We start from the raw sequence: 18,692 nt of genomic DNA, 5'->3' as shown, positions 1-18,692 counted from the left end.
ACCCTCCAATAAAATAGATTCTAGATTATACATTAACTCATTCATGCCCATCTAAATTCACCACTAAATGTAGGATGATAAGAGATGTGCCACAGAACGTGCTCTGATTGGTCTACACTGTGTGCAGAATTATTAGGCAAATGAGTATTTTGATCACATCATCCTTTTTATACATGTTGTCCTACTCCAAGCTCTATAAGCTTGAAAGCCAACTACCAATCAAGTAAATCAGGTGATGTGCATCTCTGTAATGAGAAGGGGTGTGGTCTAATGACATCAACACCCTATATAAGGTGTGCTTAATGATTAGGCAACTTCCTTTCCTTTGGCAAAATGGGTCAGAAGAGAGATTTGACGGACTCTGAAAAGTCACAAATTGTGAGATGTCTTGCAGAGGGATGCAGCAGTCTTGAAATTGCCAAACCTTTGAAGCGTGATCACCGAACAATCAAGTGTTTCATGGCAAATAGCCAACAGGGTCGCAAGAAACGCGTTGGGGAAAAAAAGGCGCAAAATAACTGCCCATGAACTGAGGAAAATCAAGCGTGAAGCTGCCAAGATGCCATTTGCCACCAGTTTTGCCATATTTCAGAGCTGCAACGTTACTGGAGTATCAAAAAGCACAAGGTGTGCGATACTCAGGGACATGGCCAAGGTAAGGAAGGCTGAAAAACGACCACCTTTGAACAAGAAACATAAGATAAAACGTCAAGACTGGGCCAAGAAATATCTTAAGACTGATTTTTCTAAGGTTTTATGGACTGATGAAATGCGAGTGACTCTTGATGGGCCAGATGGATGGGCCCGAGGCTGGATCAGTAAAGGGCAGAGAGCTCCACTCCGACTCAGACACCAGCAAGGTGGAGGTGGGGTACTGGTATGGGCTGGTATCATCAAAGATGAACTTGTGGGACCTTTTCGGGTTGAGGATGGAGTGAAGCTCAACTCCCAGACCTACTGCCAGTTTCTGGAAGACACCTTCTTTAAGCAGTGGTACAGAAAGAAGTCGGTATCCTTCAAGAAAAACATGATTTTCATGCAGGACAATGCTCCATCACATGCATCCAAATACTCCACAGCGTGGTTGGCCAGTAAGGGTCTAAAAGAAGAAGAAATGATGACATGGCCCCCTTGTTCACCTGATCTGAACCCCATAGAGAACCTGTGGTCCCTCATGAAATGTGAGATCTACAGCGAGGAAAAACAGTACACCTCTCTGAACAGTGTCTGGGAGGCTGTGGTGTCTGCTGCACGCAATGTTGATCGTAAACAGATCAAGCAACTGACAGAATCTATGGATATAAGGCTTTTAAGTGTCATCGTAAAGAAAGGTGGCTATATTGATCAGTGATTTGTTTTTGTTTTTGAATGTCAGAAATGTTTATTTCTAAATTTTGTGTGATATTGGTTTACCTGGTGAAAATAAACAAGTGAGATGGGTATATATTTGTTTTTTATTAAGTTGCCTAATAATTCTGCACAGTAATAGTTACCTGCACAAACAGATATCCTCCTAAGATAAAAATAAAAAGAATCCTCTCAAATACAACTTGCCTAATAATTCTGCACACACTGTAGAGTGGTAATATATATTATATAGTATTGATACGACCTATTTTAAATGATTGGTTACTATATTTTAATATTCAAATCCAAACTTTAATATTGTTTTGGTAAATAGCAGTAACATCATGTGACCAAAATATAAAATGTAGTGTAACTTCAAATAACATTAGCACCTGCACATCACATACCTTAAACTAATAATAGTTAATAAATACAGCCTTCATTCATCTAAAAAATACACAATGCTTGTCTGTTTATTATGCCCTCATTCACATTTGCCTCGTCATTTTCTGAAAATAGAGGAAGGTCACACAGAGTACTGTAGTCTAGTACTTGTGAAGGTTAGTATGTGAAATGCTGTTACTTTGATCATGCTGATCAAGGGTGGGGTAACAAAGATGATGTGAAAATAAAAAAAAAATGCTCACAATGCCCATCTTTGACACACTTTTAATCATTTTAAGTGCTTGTTCCTGGTCTACTACTCCAGCATAGCCTACACTCCACAAAAGCATTCAGCACTTTTGTTTCGTGATTAAGGACATAGCCTGTCCTTCCCGGCCCTAGGTCAGTGATCTGCTGTGCACTCTTATTGACATGATAAGCAGCAGGCAGTTAACATTATCATGCAATAAGCCAAACATTTGCTTATTGAATTTTTGGGCCCTGTGTGTGCGCCGCACTGCTCTTGGGGCCTGGAGTCGTGGGTTCAGTACTCTAGTCTCCAGCTACCCCGTTCTCCTCCCATCTCCTAAAAACACACAGGAAGGAAACTGGCCATGCTAAGTGGTCCCCGAAAGTGAGGATATATTTGGTACCCTGCGATGGACTAGTACCCTGTCTGGAGGTATTCCCGGCTTGCTTCCATTTCAGCCAGGAAGCAGAGAGGGTAAAGGGCTGTGCTCAAGGGTCCGACAGTGGTAAATTGCCGAGTGTGTGTTGTTCTGGTTCAAGTGGATCAGGCACAGCAGTGTTCCTGGAGTTTTTTTTTTAATACTGTCCACTCTATTAGACACTCCCACCTAGTCAGAGACAGCAGCTCATCTGTTTGTACACAGTTTATGTTGGTCATGCTCTAGTCCTTCATCAGTGGTCACAGGAGGCTGCCCACAGGACGCTGTGGGCTGGATATTTCTGGTGGGTGGACTGTTCTCAGTCCTGCAGTAACACCTAGTTTAAGAACTCCAGCAGCACTGCTGCGGCTGATCCACTCATACCAGTGTAGCACACGTTAACACACGACCACCATGAGACTGACCCCCGCCCACATAATAAATGCAGTGTGGTGGTCCTGTGGGGTCCTGAACATTGAAGAACAGGGTGAAAGGATGCTAACAAAGTACGCAAAGAAACAGATGGACTATGGTCTGGAAACTTATAGAACCTTACAGAAGTTTTAAGTGTTTAATTGAGCATACAAGTTGCTGATGCTGTTAAAGAGCTATTAAGTTAAGATAATGACACATATTTATATAAATAAACTCTCGTTAAAATATCATTTTAATAATTGCACAGCTAGCACTGCAGTGTACTGTAAACAGTGACTGTGAGCCAGAGTTGGCCCAGTTAAGCATACTGGCTGGATATCTGATTACACTAGAGATATGTTTTAGACCCAAATAGGTTTCTACTGGCAATGTGAGGCAATTCAAAACGCTTTGGGTACATTTTCCCAGAATTTCCACCAGTGTAAACACTTGAACTGTACTTTTATATAGTAAATGTAGCAGGTAAACAAAGACTATTATGGTCTATTAAGGTACATAACATCACATTAACCATGTTTGGTTGTCAGTCTATTAAGCAGCCCCTTGAAAGCTGAATACAGTAGTATCTGACTTATGTAGCTACTTCTTAGGAATTTTGCTAGGCGTCTACTGGCTAACTACCACCCACCACTTACCACTCACAGCTTCACACACAGTCAGCTATATCCAGGCACAGTTGTAAACACTTCAACTTGTCAAATCACACCTTCTGCTTATGATACAACCCGTGTGTGGTTTCAAGATGGGCTGCTAGCTCACAAACTGAGGGGGAATACCACTAGCTAACAAACTGGTGAGCTAGTGGTATTCCCAATCATTCCTGTTAGTGGAGATCTAGTTGTGTCTGTCTAACATCAGCTCAAACTAACATGCCCTGTAAAATGACAGCCAGCAGGCCTGTCCTTTTAAAACCCTAGTGGAATCTCTTTGGCTACGTTCACACAGCAGCTAAAGTGGCCCAAATTGTAGGCATCGGCAGTGCATTAATGGCAAAAGTAGAGCTGGACTGACGTAAAAGTTGAATTCCGATCTGGCTGTCCAATCGCATTGCTGCATCTTGGATAAGAATCAGATTTCAATACCACATATGAAAGTGGCTCAAATTGGGAATATGGGGAATGTCAGATTTATTGTGATAAATGTTGTTATTGTGATACACAATATGATTTTCTACGCATGTTGAGGATATTGTTTGTACTTAAAGAACACTGATCAGATGTTGTACTCAGTACAGGAGAGTATATGAATAGTGTTTTTTTTAATAATCTGTCGCTACTGATGAATTTCATAAATATTATGTCTCCTAAAAAAATGTCTTTAAACATCGTGATTTGGTATTTTCACCCTATCGTCCGGCTCTGGATTCAATGTGTTTTTTGCTGTCCACACTGCCACACACACACAACACATCTGTGTCACATATGACACTTTCACCTGCTGTGTGAGCGTAGCCTTAGTGATTTCTGGGCCTGTCTGCAGAAACTTTGCCATGCTATGTATTGCAAATGTTAACCGCTAATTATAAGAGGTGCTAATAATGTCTCTCCAGCATCACATCTTCTGGTTGTCAGTTAAGTTAAGCAGCCTCTTGAAATGTCTAGTCTAGTCGATTCTGATCCTGGAGTACCACTGCCCTGAATGTTATAGTGTTTCCCTGCTCTCCTCTGGATGTACTATAATAAACTATAACATGGGGCAGTGGTGGCTCAGCGGTTAGAGCGCCGGGATATCGATAACAGGGTTGTGGGTTCGATTCCCGGGCTCGGCAAGCTGCCACTGTTGGGCCCTTGAGCAAGGCCCTTTACCCTCTCTGCTCCCCGGGCGCTGGAGTTGGCTGCCCACCGCTCTGGGTGTGTGTGTGTGTGTGTGTGTGTGTGTGTGTGTGTGTACTCACTGCCCCTAGCTCACTAGTGTGTGTGTGAGTGTGTGTTCACTATCACAGATGGGTTAAATGCGGAGGACCCATTTACATGCACCTTTACCTTCTTTACAGTTCATTAATTCAATCAGGAGCTGAGAAAAGTCTTATATTAATATAATTAAATTACATATTATGTCTCTGTAATTTGTAACCTGACATATAAATGCTACCTATGAAGCACAAGGGACATTTTCAGTGCTGCTCCAGCTGAGCGAATTCACTCAATGATCTCATGACTCTCGTTACATAAAACACGCCCCAATCGGTATCCTGCCGTCTGATTGGTTCAGTGAGCTTTCAATCAAAGCCTGCGTTTCGTCATCCTGCCCGGCGCTGCGCTCTGATTGGCTGACGGGACAGATTTCCCTACATGGTAAAAACGATTTCGCAATACTGCCAGGCACGGCTCAGTGTACCAAACAATAACAGCTCCGCCGATGCCTCTGTCCCGTCAACTAACACGGCTACGAGTTCTTCGCGGTTTTGTCGGCTGAATAAACGGATGGTCTGAACCTCGATCAGGTAAGAGACGCGTTGAAGTCTGTGTAGAGGATAAAACGAGGAGGAAACGTACTGAAACCCGCACGGAAATTTCAAGTAGCTTCGCTAGCTAGCTAACTTCAGTAGCGGCTTGTTGCTAACCCGACCGTACGTTACTGTTGTAGCTAACGCAACAAAACTTTCGGGATAATTGGAAAAGTGGGTGTTTTCTGTTTACTTGAGATACGGCATATAATGTAGGAGTGAGGACTGGTCCGACTAACAAAACGACACAAGTTAGCCGAGCTCTGTCTTTTGACTTATGTAGCCACTTATAAAGGTGGCGAATCCAGGTCCAGGGAGTCGGAATCCACTCCAGGATTTGGCTCCAACCGCCTGGCTGGCTCAGCTGCGCTGAGCCAGCCAGGCGGTTGGAGCCAAATCCTGGAGTGGATTCCGACTCCCTGGACCTGGATTCGCCGTCTTTACCCACTTATTGTTAGGAATGTGGCTAACCAGCTAGTGGCTGGCTAACTGAAACCTAACGCAAGTTCAGTCGGAGGTGATTTAACGCTGCAGCTCACGGCTCCCAGGCACAGCTGTTTAGCTATAGCTAGCTACATCTCAACATGTCAAATCACACCGATATCTGTGTCTGTGTTCGTGTGCGGCCGGCGATGTTTCGCAATGGGCAAAGAGGCTAGCTAGCGGTATTCCCCGTCATTCCTGTTAAGTTACGTAGCGAGTTGTGTCCGACTAGCTGACATCAGCTCAGACTAACGCGCGTTACGGGCTGACCGAGCCGTCCCGTAACACGACAGCCGTGGGGTTCATCCGTTTAACCCCCGTTAAACTTCGTGATTTTTTTTTTTTTTTCTTTTGGCCTGTCTGCAGAAAGTTTGCCACTCCGCTGTTTGTTGCTAATTTTAAGCCACGCGTCGTGTGTGTGTGTGTGTCTGTGTAAGAGAGCGGAGTTTCCCTGAGCGCGGGGAGAGAGAGAGAGAGGGAGGGAGCGCGCGCGCGCGAGCGAGCGAGCGACGATGATGCAACCGCGAGCAACGTCTGGAGCGCTAGGCAAGAGATACCTAGCAACATATGCGCGTTGCCTGGCAACATGGTAATGATTGGTGGGCGCAGGTGGATGTGTGGTGTGGTGTTTTTAAAAAGCTGGGGTTTCAAGCGCTTTAGTCGGACTTGTTAGTGAGACAGGATGTGGCCAAATGTTTGTGGACACCCCTTCCTAATGAATGCACTCAGGGACTTTAAGTTGCACCCGTTGCTGACACTGATGTGCAAATGCACGCACGCACACACACACACACACACACACACACACACACACACACACACAGCTTGTCTGGTGACTGTAGAGATGAGTTGCAGCCAATAAAATGGGACTAGGTAATTATGACTAATGCCAGGTGTGGGCTTGAGGAAATGGAGCTGTGTTTGCTTTGAGTGATGGGTGATGAGGTAGAGGGGTGATCATCCACAATCCTGACCGAACTGATTCGATCTTGTTGCTGAATGCAATCTGATCCTCACAGCAATGCCCCAAAAGCCTAGAGACAGTTACTTCAGGTGTCCCAATGCTTTTGTCAGTGTAGTGTATGTTTGATGAGGTTTTCATCCGAGTGGTTTACCTTATAAAGCTGGCAGATCGTGGTCCAAGCTGTAGGCAGCGGGTTTGGCATTTAAAGGCACTCGTTTCTCATTACCGAGACAGTTCTGCAGCGATTCTCAGTTAGCCAGATCACTCATAGTTATTTCAGTGGTCTATAGTTCATTTTGGGATTTAGTCAGCCAGCGTGCAGAACAATAGTTAAAGGCAATTCTTAAAGGCAGTTTTGTGTGAAGCTCTTAAAGTATCAAAGTAGGAAAAAACATTTTATACAAATAAGATATATATATATAATATAAAATGTGTCAAATACATAATAATTGTATATAAACATTTAGCAATCATAATTTGACAATCTGTTCCATCAATGAAAGAAATGTTCGCTCAATATAATTAGCTATTCCCTTAATTTAACAATCCATTCTCTCAGTCCTCAGCCCTTCAGTTTAGGGGGGACACATTCATTAAATTAAGGGAACGAATTGTTAATTCAGAATCAATGTATTAAAATGAAGGGAAAAAATGTTAAATTGAGAGAACTTATTGTTAAATTTTGTAACAATTTATTAAATTGACGGAACCAATTGTTAAACTCAGGATTTATTAAATTAAAGGATTGGTTTATTAAAGCGAACTAATGATTTATAAAAATTAGGGAATGGTTGATGAATGTAGTGAGCATTTTTTTAAAAGTCTGTAAATATTATTTTTCCACCATGAGACTTTAGGTGCTTCAGGAACACGTCTATCGCACACATTTTCTTTCTTTCACAACTCAGAACAGAAAAAGCTCCGGTGATGCCACATTAAAATAAATAAATAAAAAAACACTACAAGATTTTGTACAATGTTTGCAGTACGTAGACTGGAAATAAACCATCGTACACACTGTGCCCTACAGTAAATCCAGTTACACAAGAACAGTGATGTCCTCTTTGTAAAGAATATGTGTTTTTGCATGCTAAAAGTGATCTGGAAACAAGTCTTGGTCCGGTAAGAGCACGAGATTTACTTAGTTCTCTTATAATGAAGATGGTGTAATGATGGCTCTTTCTGCTTTTCTTTGTGTACAGATCACACAGTTGCACCCTGCAGCAACCTGCCATTCCATTCTGTGGAGTATCCAGTAATAACGAACACCAGCGAGGCCGACAGTGAAGGTCGGTGCAGGTGTGTGTGAGAGAGGAGACCGAAACAGTGGACAGTGGATCCAAATGAGCAAGCAGTCGCAGGAGAAACTAAACAACACAGATCAGAACGGAGTGAGTGTGATACAGAGCCAGGCTCATAGCAGTACGTCCAACTCTGCAGGAGCGACAGCAGAACTACAGCAGGTGCATATATATACACACACACACACATTCTTACATAGCCCATGTGCTCTCAGACTCCGATCCATGCTCTTTTCTGTCCCACTGAGCCCACCTGTTTACAGGCCGTATTGTATTAATTGAGCACAGACCTGCAGTGTAATTACAATCAGGAGTGAATACATTTTACAATCTCTGCTCATTTATTTAAAAAGTTCAGTTGTCCATCAGTTCATTTTTGTCAGTAGAGTTCATGTGTGACTGATATAATACACATTTATTTAGAAATAGTAATATTATTTAATATTAATTTTAAGTTGCTTAATAAATCACTGAATATTGTTTACACTATAAGGGTGTCATCTGTCACATGTACTAGTAGAACTAATTGCTATATACATTATTGGATCCACGTCAAACCTCTGAATCCGGTTAGCTACTCTTATACCCTTACCTCATGCTCCGGCTCACGCATGCGGCAAAATTGTATTTTATAAGGTTGCACATGTTCACGTTTGTGTTGGCAGCCAGCAACGCTTTCGTTTTGCAATCATGTACAAAATGCGCTCCCGTAGCGTGTTTTTCTCACGAAAATACTACTGGAAAAAATTAAAACCTCTGTGTTGGGCGTTGCTGCGTCACTTTTGCACAGTAGCAGCCTCACACGCAGGTTCTTTGCTTCTCATTCTGACCTGTCTGCATCCTTAGGTTCAGTTTTAGTGTACGCCATATACTGTGATCTCTGCTGCATTAGCACCTCAGCCAGAACTGCAATGAGTTATTATAGATGTTCTAGATATAAGATTATAATTAATGTGATGAATTCATATGAACGAGGAAAGGCACACATTAGATAATAATAGAGGGTTCTCCCTATTTGATTAGCAACATGCCAAAAACATTTATACTGATATTAATGGTGCTGCATCCACAAGTGTGCTCTTTAACATATTTAAAAAAGTTAACCCTTTAGTAAGTAAGGTCCCACCAGTGGGATTTGCCGCGGCTGATCCCTGTTTGGTATGGTCCCACTGGTGGGATTGAAATGTTCGGTGTAGTTTCCTGACGCAGCAATCAGCTTTAAGCACAGCAACGTCTGAGTTAATCAGTGCAAGGTTGCTGGTCATAGCGGTCGCACACTTACTTCTTTTAAGCTCTGCGTACTCGTTTAATCTTTGTGCTTAAAATACACAGATGTGATGTGTTTTCTTTGTTATATGCTACAATAGCATGGAAAAGTTTTCCTTTGCCTCTGATAATTTAACCACCTCATCTCACAACCTTAGTAGAACATTCAGTGCTAATTTGTGACGCTGTAAACAAACATGACTGCCTTCACAAGGCTGGAGTTATTCTCTAGCATTAGCTTCTAACTGGAACCAAATTTGGCAGCAAATTCGTAACTGCGGTGCTATTTTGAAGTGAAATATCAGCTACATGCTGTGAGAGAAAACAAACGCAGTGAACTCTGTTTACATGTTTAAAATGATCATTTTAATGATAACTTTTTTCTATTAGTCCGATCCAGTGAATACATGAATTGATGTCATGAAGTGTCACCACTTTACTAATGAATACATAAAGTATATATTATTCTTATTTGTATATATAAAATGTTATGTTATTTTTTATATATAAAGAAAACATGATCTGGTCTTGTCTGCACAGTTGGTGCCTGTTGATTCTCCTACAGATTACAACTGTACAGCTGAGTTGCTGAATAATGGTCATACTGAAGAACTTCCCATTCTGCTAATGCCAATAGAACTCCTTCTGTGCAGACGGTCACAGACGGGCAGAATTCACTTGTGTAAGGGTTAATTCCATGATCTTTGGCAATGCTTTCATATGATTGGAACTTGGTGGGTTCCCCAATGGCAGACAGTGGTTTGATCCCCTGGCCAGACAAGCACTCCACGCTATACCATGCTGCTGCTTGGACTCCTAACGCTACTTTTGGCCACCTGTGTTGTTTAACATGATTGAAATGTCGCCCTGGATAAAAGTAAATAAGTTATTATGGTCTGTAATTGTCATTTCGACCTCCTGTCTTTTTAATTAACTACATTATCATCTGATTCTAGCTCCATAGTTTAGCAGTCTCAAAAAAATGCAATCTCAAGCAACCATGGTGACCCAAGACAAATACAGTGCAATGCAGGTGAATAATGTACTTTGAGTTGTGTCCTATAGACCGTCTCATTAGCTTGAATCAGATTTCTGCCACTAATATGTAAAGCCAGGCCTGCTTTTGAACTAGCTGCTATGAAAAAACACAGAATTAATAGATAGAAATTGATAGATAAACTGGTTGCAAAGGTTCTAATGTGTGTCTCCCTTCTTCTCAGGTCCCGCAGTTAGTCCCGCTCAGTCCCGGAGGAGGCGGCAAGGCCACACCCCCTAGCAAGATGAAGAAACCAATTCTAGACAAAGACAGCGATGAGTACCGGCAGCGGCGGGAGCGCAACAACCTGGCTGTAAAGAAGAGCCGCATGCGCAGCAAGCAGAAGGCGCAGGACACGCAGCAGCGCGTCAACGAGCTGAAGGAGGAGAATGAGAGACTGGAGGCCAAGATCAAACTCCTCAGCAAAGAACTGAGTGTGCTCAAAGACCTGTTCCTAGAGCACGCCCACAACCTGGCAGACAACGTACAGCCGCCTGCTGCAGCGGTCACCCCTGGAGACCTCTGCAACAACAACAATAGTGGCAATAACAACAATAGCCAGTGAGAATTGCTCATTTCGGGCGCAATTTCTTTACTGTGCGCCACATGGTGACCATCTTGATTAACCCCACCCCCCTCCCCACCTTCCGTTGGTTCGATTTGGAGTCTCCGAAACCTCCAGAATTTAACGAACTGAATTTTCTTTTCGCCCATTTACAGTTCAGAAAATGAAGCCTTCTATTTCCTCATTCCTGCATCTCTTCCACCTGTGAAGGAAATCCCGGTGTTCTTCAAAAAAAAGGTCTCTCAGTCTATGGTATGGACGTATAGACACGTAAAATAATGACCATTTAATGCTGATGCATTCGAAAATAGAAATTGGTCTATCCCCGCAGCATGGATTTCCCATGTGGAAAAGATCAGGGGCTTTATTTTATTTGGACTGGAATCGGGCGTTTCTTTGTGTTCCTGGGTTGTGTATGATCTGTCACTACTTTGTTGTCTTTTATACACTCGAGATTCTGTTTTCATTCTGACGTGGTGTGTAAATAAGTATGGAGTGAATGTCGAGAAGCATTAACAATGCTTAAAGAATGCCTGGGGGAAGGGTTTTTTTTCTGTTTGAAAGTTAGTTAAAGGATCATAGTAAATCAGTTGCCAACATAAGAATGAGTCACTAACCCAACGTTTGTTGTTGTTTTTTGAAGCAGCTTTACAGAAGTGTTGCCGCAGGCCCAGCTCTTGATCAGCCTTTGGCAGCCTGTCAAATTCATAAGAAAGGCCACAAACATGTTTGCACGAATTGTTCTCAATGCTATAAGGCACAGATCAGACAGAAACGGACGGACAGGCCGTTTCAGATGTTTGCTGATCAAATCTTGAGCTTTTTTTGGAGACAAATTCTGGAAGCTCTGTATCTGTATGAGAAGATACAGATCTCCACATTGTTCTTGTCAGCCATTTGTCAGAGGGACTTGCTCTGTCCTTGTGCTCTTAATCTCATGGTTGCCAGAGAGAGACCTAGTCTGGGCCTTTAGTCAAATTGTGTAAAATAGTGTTTTTAGAAGAAGTGCTGGATGTTTTGTGTAAATTGGAGACGCATGTGATTGATTCAGTACATGACGTACTGACGTACTTGATTGATTATGGGCATGCAAATTTCAAAAGCTGTTGTTAACGTGGTTCTAGGGTCCTAGCTTTAATGTTAATGTGATTGCTGTTTAAGATCTCAGGCAAAAAATCACATACACAAAACCTTATGTCCCATGTCATAACAACTGAACTCTTAACCCTTGCAGCTATGGAAGTTGCAGGTATTGCTGGTGATCGCGAAAGCCTTAATATAGTGGAATACTGCCCCCCCCCAATAATTACAAGTTAGAAAGAGTTTTTTTTGTATAGAGTGCAGCCTCTACAGAGTGTAAATCCAATTGTGTAACTCACTAAGTGATTCAATGTAAAACACATTATATTTGATTAATATATCAAAATAAAAGGACAAATGCTTGACCTCTAAGGGTCAAAATGACCCACAGGGCATGTTCAGAAGAACATCCAACATATATGGCCATATTACTATTACATCACTGATCTTCAATGAGCTCAAAAGAAAATGTAAAAAAAAAAACAAAAAAAACCCTATATCAAAGACACCCCCCCCCCTCTTGAAGCATAGTTACTGTTTTTTGGCCTGGCATTTTTGCTTAAGTCCACATCGGTGGAAGGTCCCTACCAGATGTGCTGCGTCGGTCCCTGAACGGAGCAGGCAGACACCCTGGACAGTCTAAGCCCTGTTGCATCAGACGGAACACCAGACAGTGCTGGCGTTAACAAAAGCCGTTAAAATTGCAGTTAAGCCTCAAACGCTTCTTACAAAACTAGCGTAGACGTAGACAGACGGCGCAAGACGGCGCGAGGGATGGGATGGGATGGTCAGGTCTTGTGTCTGGGGTGTTGGTTGCTAAAACAACCCAAACGGATTTCATCACCTCGGCAGCACCGCTGGCCATGTCTGCATGCGTGTATGTGCGAGTGTGTGTGTGTGTGTGTGTCTCAGTAGGTAAAGAAGGCTCAGACGCTGGGGGAGGGTTTTGGCTGACTCATTGATTAGGCATCCGAGGAATCTTCAATGTAAAGTCTCAGTGATCTCACATACAGTAGCACAGTAGGAAGAAGAAAAAGTCATTCATAATGTTCATTTGTTGTTTTTCAGCTCTCCATTCGTTCTCAGACTTTCTTTCATTGACTTGATGTGGTTTTTCCACCTAATTTTGGCAGAAGGTCAGTTCCCCAGTAAGCAGTTCCCTGACAGCAGCACTCTTTTTAGCCTTTGTGATGGACTTTTTGTACCTCAGGCTACGTGTAAGAGCCTCACCAGACAGAGCCTTCAGTTTCTATGTACTCCTGTTTAAAAAAAAAAACCCTAAATAAAAAGCATAAAAAAGAGTAAATAAAGAAGTAGACAAGGTGATAGTGAGACCTGTAAAGCATCTATTTCTCCAATTATTTTGTATATTTCATTTTCTATAACAGGTTTAAAAGGATTGAGAATAAGCATGAACGTTAATGCATGGTTAGTACTGTATGGGGGAAATGCACTACTTAGTAGAGGAAGATTATGCTTTTTAATGGGGGCATATTTAGGATGGTTAGAGTGAAATTAACAAAGACCTCACATTCAGAGAGTAACTGAAAAGGAATGACTGTCAGTGTTCCACAAATATTTGATTGGCATATTTTGCTAAAGTATGAGCGTTGCTGGGCAACTTGCTTTTTTTTTTTTTTTTTTTTTTTTTTTTAACAAGATGGGGTTATTGTGCATTGTAAATTAAAATTGAATATAAAATGTAAACATCTTATGTGTGTTCATTGATGCTGGTCATACTGTACTATCAGTGTTGCATTTCTTTTACAGTTTTACAGTCCATTGGACAGCGTGGCCGGAACTGAAAGCCACCCCTAGTTTGGGGTGTGGGATTTTTGTGGGACTCGTAGGGTGGCCGTCTACTGCATCCAGCATTTCAAATCCACGGCCTTCAAATTACGTGCACATGATTAGTGCTTTCATTAACCGGTCCATGGTGTGCAGTGTTTGCTTGCAGTGTGCGTCATCCAACATTACAGTCAATATTGGCAGACACAATGATGTTGAATAGGTCAGCTGGCATTTCTTTCTTTTTTTAATTTTTTCTTTTAGAATTATTCAACACATAATGAATGATGACACTATAACAGTCCTATAGAGAGGAGGGGATTTTCATTGTGCTTATTGGTACTCCTTGTGGCATTTACGGAAGTTTTTTTTTTTTTTTTTTTTGTCGTGACCCAATTGCAAACCAAACAGAGACAAGAATGGTGCTGGTTAAACAAAGTCAGCATGAGGCCTGCATCAGTACATGATGTACAGCCACAGTGTTATCTTAACAAGCCGCAAACCGGCGCAAGCTGGTCGTGCTTCTATTGAATAGTCATTTAACACTGAGCTCCTTTGTTTAATGGAGCCTTGTCATCAAGTGAGTTCCAGGTCAAGATATGCAGATATGTCGCTCTGTAATGCGACAGATAACAGGGCTGGTCATTAGCGGTGACTTTTCATCAGGTCGTGACCTTTACGAAGAGATGAATACGCAATTTACTTGTTACAAAGTGCTGCTGTCCAATGAAAACTTGGATATCCATTTTTGTCCATTTTCAGTTTTCTCCATGGTTTAAACCCTGTAGCTGTAAATAATGCTGGACGAACAGACCAATAGAAATGCTCTAAATTACTGCTCTTCTTTTACACTGACTTCCATTCAACGTTAAGCACATTTTCGCCTTTTCCTGGAAAGTCACCAATTTGGAGATAAATATTTTTCACTGGACAGCGTCGATAAGCTGGTGAAGATGGCGTAAAGCCTATAAGTTGGAATGGAGCACGGCGTCCTTACGGGTGCCGGATGGGAGGGACGATGGGGCTCGAGTTGTGGCTTGAGCTTGTATCAGCTCTGTCCCAAGGCTGAGACACCAGATTTAGCTCTGGTAACAGAGGACTGTCAGTCACACAGATTCATTAGAATATTAAGACCACGCCCAGACCGTTCTCTGAGAGGTCTGATGAGCGTAATTTGGTGAATTCTCAGGGGTGTTTTACTGTTTTTCTGCTTTGTGTTTTTTATTTAAACTGAACGCTTCACAGAACACAGGTTTAGTATTGTACAAAAAAAACAGTCTGTCAAAGTGAGTTCTGGAGAGAGTGGAGCTTTAACAATGATGGGCTACTCTAAGCGGCCACTGAAGATATCAAATGAAACCCTTTGGAGGCTACCAAGCAGAAGGAGACTATGCAAAGATATTAAAGTACTTTGTCATTAAGAAAAGAAAATGTTATGATTACAGTTTAGGAGGAGAACAGTGTATCCAAAAAAAACCCTCTACATGGCAGCAAAGAACCTGCTGGGAATGTTGGTGTCTCATTCTGTTGTGCAGCGTTGCTTGTGATACCAGATCAGGCTGAAAGAGTCATTAAACAGACACTTTATCTGCGACTTTACTTGAAATGTGTTCCCGGGGGCTTTAACAACCATGGGCTACTCTAAACAGCCGCTGAAGATCTCAAATGAAACACTACCAAGCAGAAGAAGACTATAAAATAGACTATCAAAATATATCAAGAACATTTAGCTCACAATTTTTTCATTAAAAAAAATTAAGTTACGGTTTAGGAGGAGAATGGTGTATCCAAAACTCTGGTCAGAAAAGTAAAGGCTGTCCAAGAAGCAAAGCAAACCTCTATATGATAGCGAAGTACCTGCTGGGAACATTGGTGCTGTGCAGCATTTCTAATGTAAACCAGATCAGCCTGAAAGAGTCATTGAACATGCACTTTATCTACGACTTTACTTGAAACGTACAGAACAACATCTAGAGCAGTGGTTTCAAACCCTACAACTGGTGAGCTCTCTTCCTGCAACCCAAAGCTAACACTCCCCATTCAGCCTATTAAGGACATCCAAAGGCAGTAATTAGCTGAATCAGGTGGGGTGGATTTAGGTTGGATCTAAAGTCAGTGGAAAGGTAGCTCTCCCGGAGCAGGATTGGAGACCACGGATCTAGATAATCCCATTTTGGCAACAAGTGCAATGAACATGAAGTAAAACTAGGATTCTCCAGCACCAATCAGCAAAGTTATGGACAAAGAAATAAGGTGCAGCATTTAATGAAAACGCCCCTTGCCAACTACTAAGTATAGGGTGGATCAGTTGTATCTGAAAGTTGTGTGGGAGACAGTGGGATAAAAATGAATGTGTGCCAAAGTCAGCCAGGAAACTGAAGCTTGAAAGAAGTGGCTTCTACAGAAGGAAAATGATCCAAACAAACCCCAAATTCCGCTATGAACAACTACTTTAGGAAGCACAAGGTGAAGCTTTTGGAAACATCATTGACCATCTGTGGGGAGATCTTAGATATGCAGATATTGCAGAACTAGAAGGAGTGGGTGAAAAGTTATAAAACATTTAAAACAGTTAAGCCGTCCACAGTTAATATCATGTAGGGTTCCACTTCTGTCAGCCAAGAACAGAAAACTGAGGCTGCAGTGGTCACAGACTCAAAAGATCCAAAACTGGTCAGTTAAAGACTGGAGGAACATAGCCTGGTCTGGTGAATCGCAGTAGGGTGAGTAGGGTACAAATTCAGCGCTCATAAGGTATGAATCCATGGATCTAACCTGCCTGTCCAGCCTGATGGCAGTGGTGTGATAGTGTGGGAATGTTTTCTTGGGACACTTCAGGCACATTAATACCAATCAGTCATTACTTAAATGCCGCTGCAAGACTGTTTGAGTATAGAGGGTATGCATTGAGGTCACATGCCCACTGGAACACGCCCCCTTTAGTCAGACTGAGTGGCAAAACATTCTGCAAAATGGCTGCGTTTACAGAAACCAGCGATTATCTGCTCAAGTTGAAGGCAGTAGGACTTTTAACCAAATTACTGAAGGCCCAATGGTCCATGGACAGCGATGTGTAGCCAGGAACGCCCAACTAACTGAGGCTCAAATCACAACTGTTTAGAGGATAAAAACTCATATCCATGTGAATGGTTTTAGGACTGTTTTCAGGCTCATTTAGTAGACTGCTTTATCCAGGTTTGCTTGCTTTCTCTCTAACTTGAACTTAGCATGTCACTAAACTCACAACTGCAGTGGGCTTGTTTTTTCCCCCACTAGTTTTCAGAGCATGACTTTAGCAAATAGTGAGCTCCCACATGTTTCAGTACCTGGATTTCAGTTGTTTCTGCAAACTGCAGCAATCCATTAGTCTCTTTAGACTTCTGTAAAAGGAGAGATCTGCTTTTCTGCTGATTCCCTGCTCCCATCTGTTTGTACTACAGCCAATCACACAACAGCTCTCTCTCGTTTTGACAATGAACTCTAACTTTGCCACATGCATATCCTCTATTTCTTTATGACCACAATTTACACAATCTTCTAAGGGCTACTTTCAGCATGATAGACAACTCACGATGTCACGACAGAAAATCGCTCAAGCTGGTGTGACGCAGTCATGCCAACATCGACCACAGTCTCAAAGGAATGTTTCCTAAACCTTGTGATATCCTATGCTTATGTATATATGCATTTATGTCACATACCTTACCTAAGATTGTGTAAATGAAATATTTTGAAAGGAAGACCGCCAATTTGATTGGGCAGAATAGATAAGCTGAGTCTGCTGAAAAGTACTTAAAGGTCCCTGACACTAAATTATGTGGTACAGGGCTACTCTAGGACAAGGATTGGGCAACACTGTTTTGGGACATGTGAGGCAGCGCTCTGTCTCGGACAGAAACCACCCTGATGCAAGCTACCCCCTGACTGGATACAGCCTTTACATGTCTAAGGAAAATGAGCAGAGACGCTATCTAAATCCATTCATTTCCTCCTTGCTCCCACAATCACAGTTCATTTTTTATCTTGACTTAACTCGCCATTCATTTATAATTTGCTTATTAGCAGGATGGTCTTTCTGCTCCAAGAACGCATGGAAGGGAGTGAGAGAGGCTTAGAGTGTCTTTTAGAAGGGGTTATGGAAGATACAAAGTGCCTATGATAAGGAACAAGAGTACGTAAATTTAATCTGGTCATAAGTAGTGGGAGATGTTTGGTCGCAAACATATTGCAGATGATCATCCCACTAATGTCAAAGGGTTTCTGACTTGTGAATCAGATCCATCCTGAACACTGAATATACAGTTTTGATTGGTGGTTCCCGTACACTCATCATTGACATAAATGACATGGCATTGTTGAGCTTTCAGTGATTCAGTGAACTGTTATTTTGCTGTACATTTAATGAATGCATTCAACTGCTTTAAGTGGCACACATTGCTGACACAGATGTGCAAATGCACACATGCACACACAGCTTGTCTAGTCCATGTAGACAAGTATTGCCGATAGAAAGGGACTTTTATGTGCAGATAAACATGAACTGGACGGCAACTGTGGAAACGTCTTTGGAGTGATTGTGCTCCATCCACCCCTCACTAACTCTAGCAAGCAACTATGTTGCTGAATGCAATCAAATCCTCACTGCAATGCTCCAAAATCTAGTAGAAAATCTTCCCTGGACAGTAGAGACAGTGCCTCCAACAAAAGCTGGATACACTCTTTTTAAATACCTCTTGATTTTTGGAAGAAACCATTAACAATCAGATGTCCCAATATTTGTGTACATTTTTAATAGACGAAAAAACAATCATATAAACAAACAAAAAAGAGAGCTTGGTGCACAAGTATGCAGAGCTTCAGTGACAGGAGATATGTTTGGAGGAGTGAAGGTAAGGCATTCAGCCTCAAATGTTAAGCATGGTGGTGGTA

The 18,692-nt window shown here is 42.0% G+C and overlaps 1 protein-coding gene across 1 annotated transcript; it reads left to right on the top strand.

Moving 5' to 3' along the window:
* Positions 1 to 5,164: 5,164 nt before the first annotated feature.
* Positions 5,165 to 13,682, top strand: cebpg (CCAAT enhancer binding protein gamma). Its single transcript, XM_072671633.1, has 3 exons — positions 5,165 to 5,277; positions 7,930 to 8,190; positions 10,515 to 13,682. The coding sequence occupies exons 2-3, from the start codon at positions 8,071 to 8,073 to the stop codon at positions 10,893 to 10,895; spliced, it is 501 nt and encodes a 166-aa protein (XP_072527734.1). The 5' UTR covers positions 5,165 to 5,277; positions 7,930 to 8,070; the 3' UTR covers positions 10,896 to 13,682.
* Positions 13,683 to 18,692: the final 5,010 nt, after the last annotated feature.

Source organism: Salminus brasiliensis, chromosome 25, assembly GCF_030463535.1.
Source record: "Salminus brasiliensis chromosome 25, fSalBra1.hap2, whole genome shotgun sequence".
Lineage (NCBI taxonomy): Eukaryota > Metazoa > Chordata > Actinopteri > Characiformes > Bryconidae > Salminus > Salminus brasiliensis.
This window is presented reverse-complemented; position numbering and strand designations above follow the sequence as displayed.

Bases quoted from the DNA above. Each gene is read 5' to 3' on its own strand.
- cebpg (XM_072671633.1), top strand. From the start codon at position 8,071: ATGAGCAAGCAGTCGCAGGAGAAACTAAACAACACAGATCAGAACGGA. The intron at 8,191-10,514 runs GTGCATATATAT...CCTTCTTCTCAG, and splicing joins CGACAGCAGAACTACAGCAG to GTCCCGCAGTTAGTCCCGCT.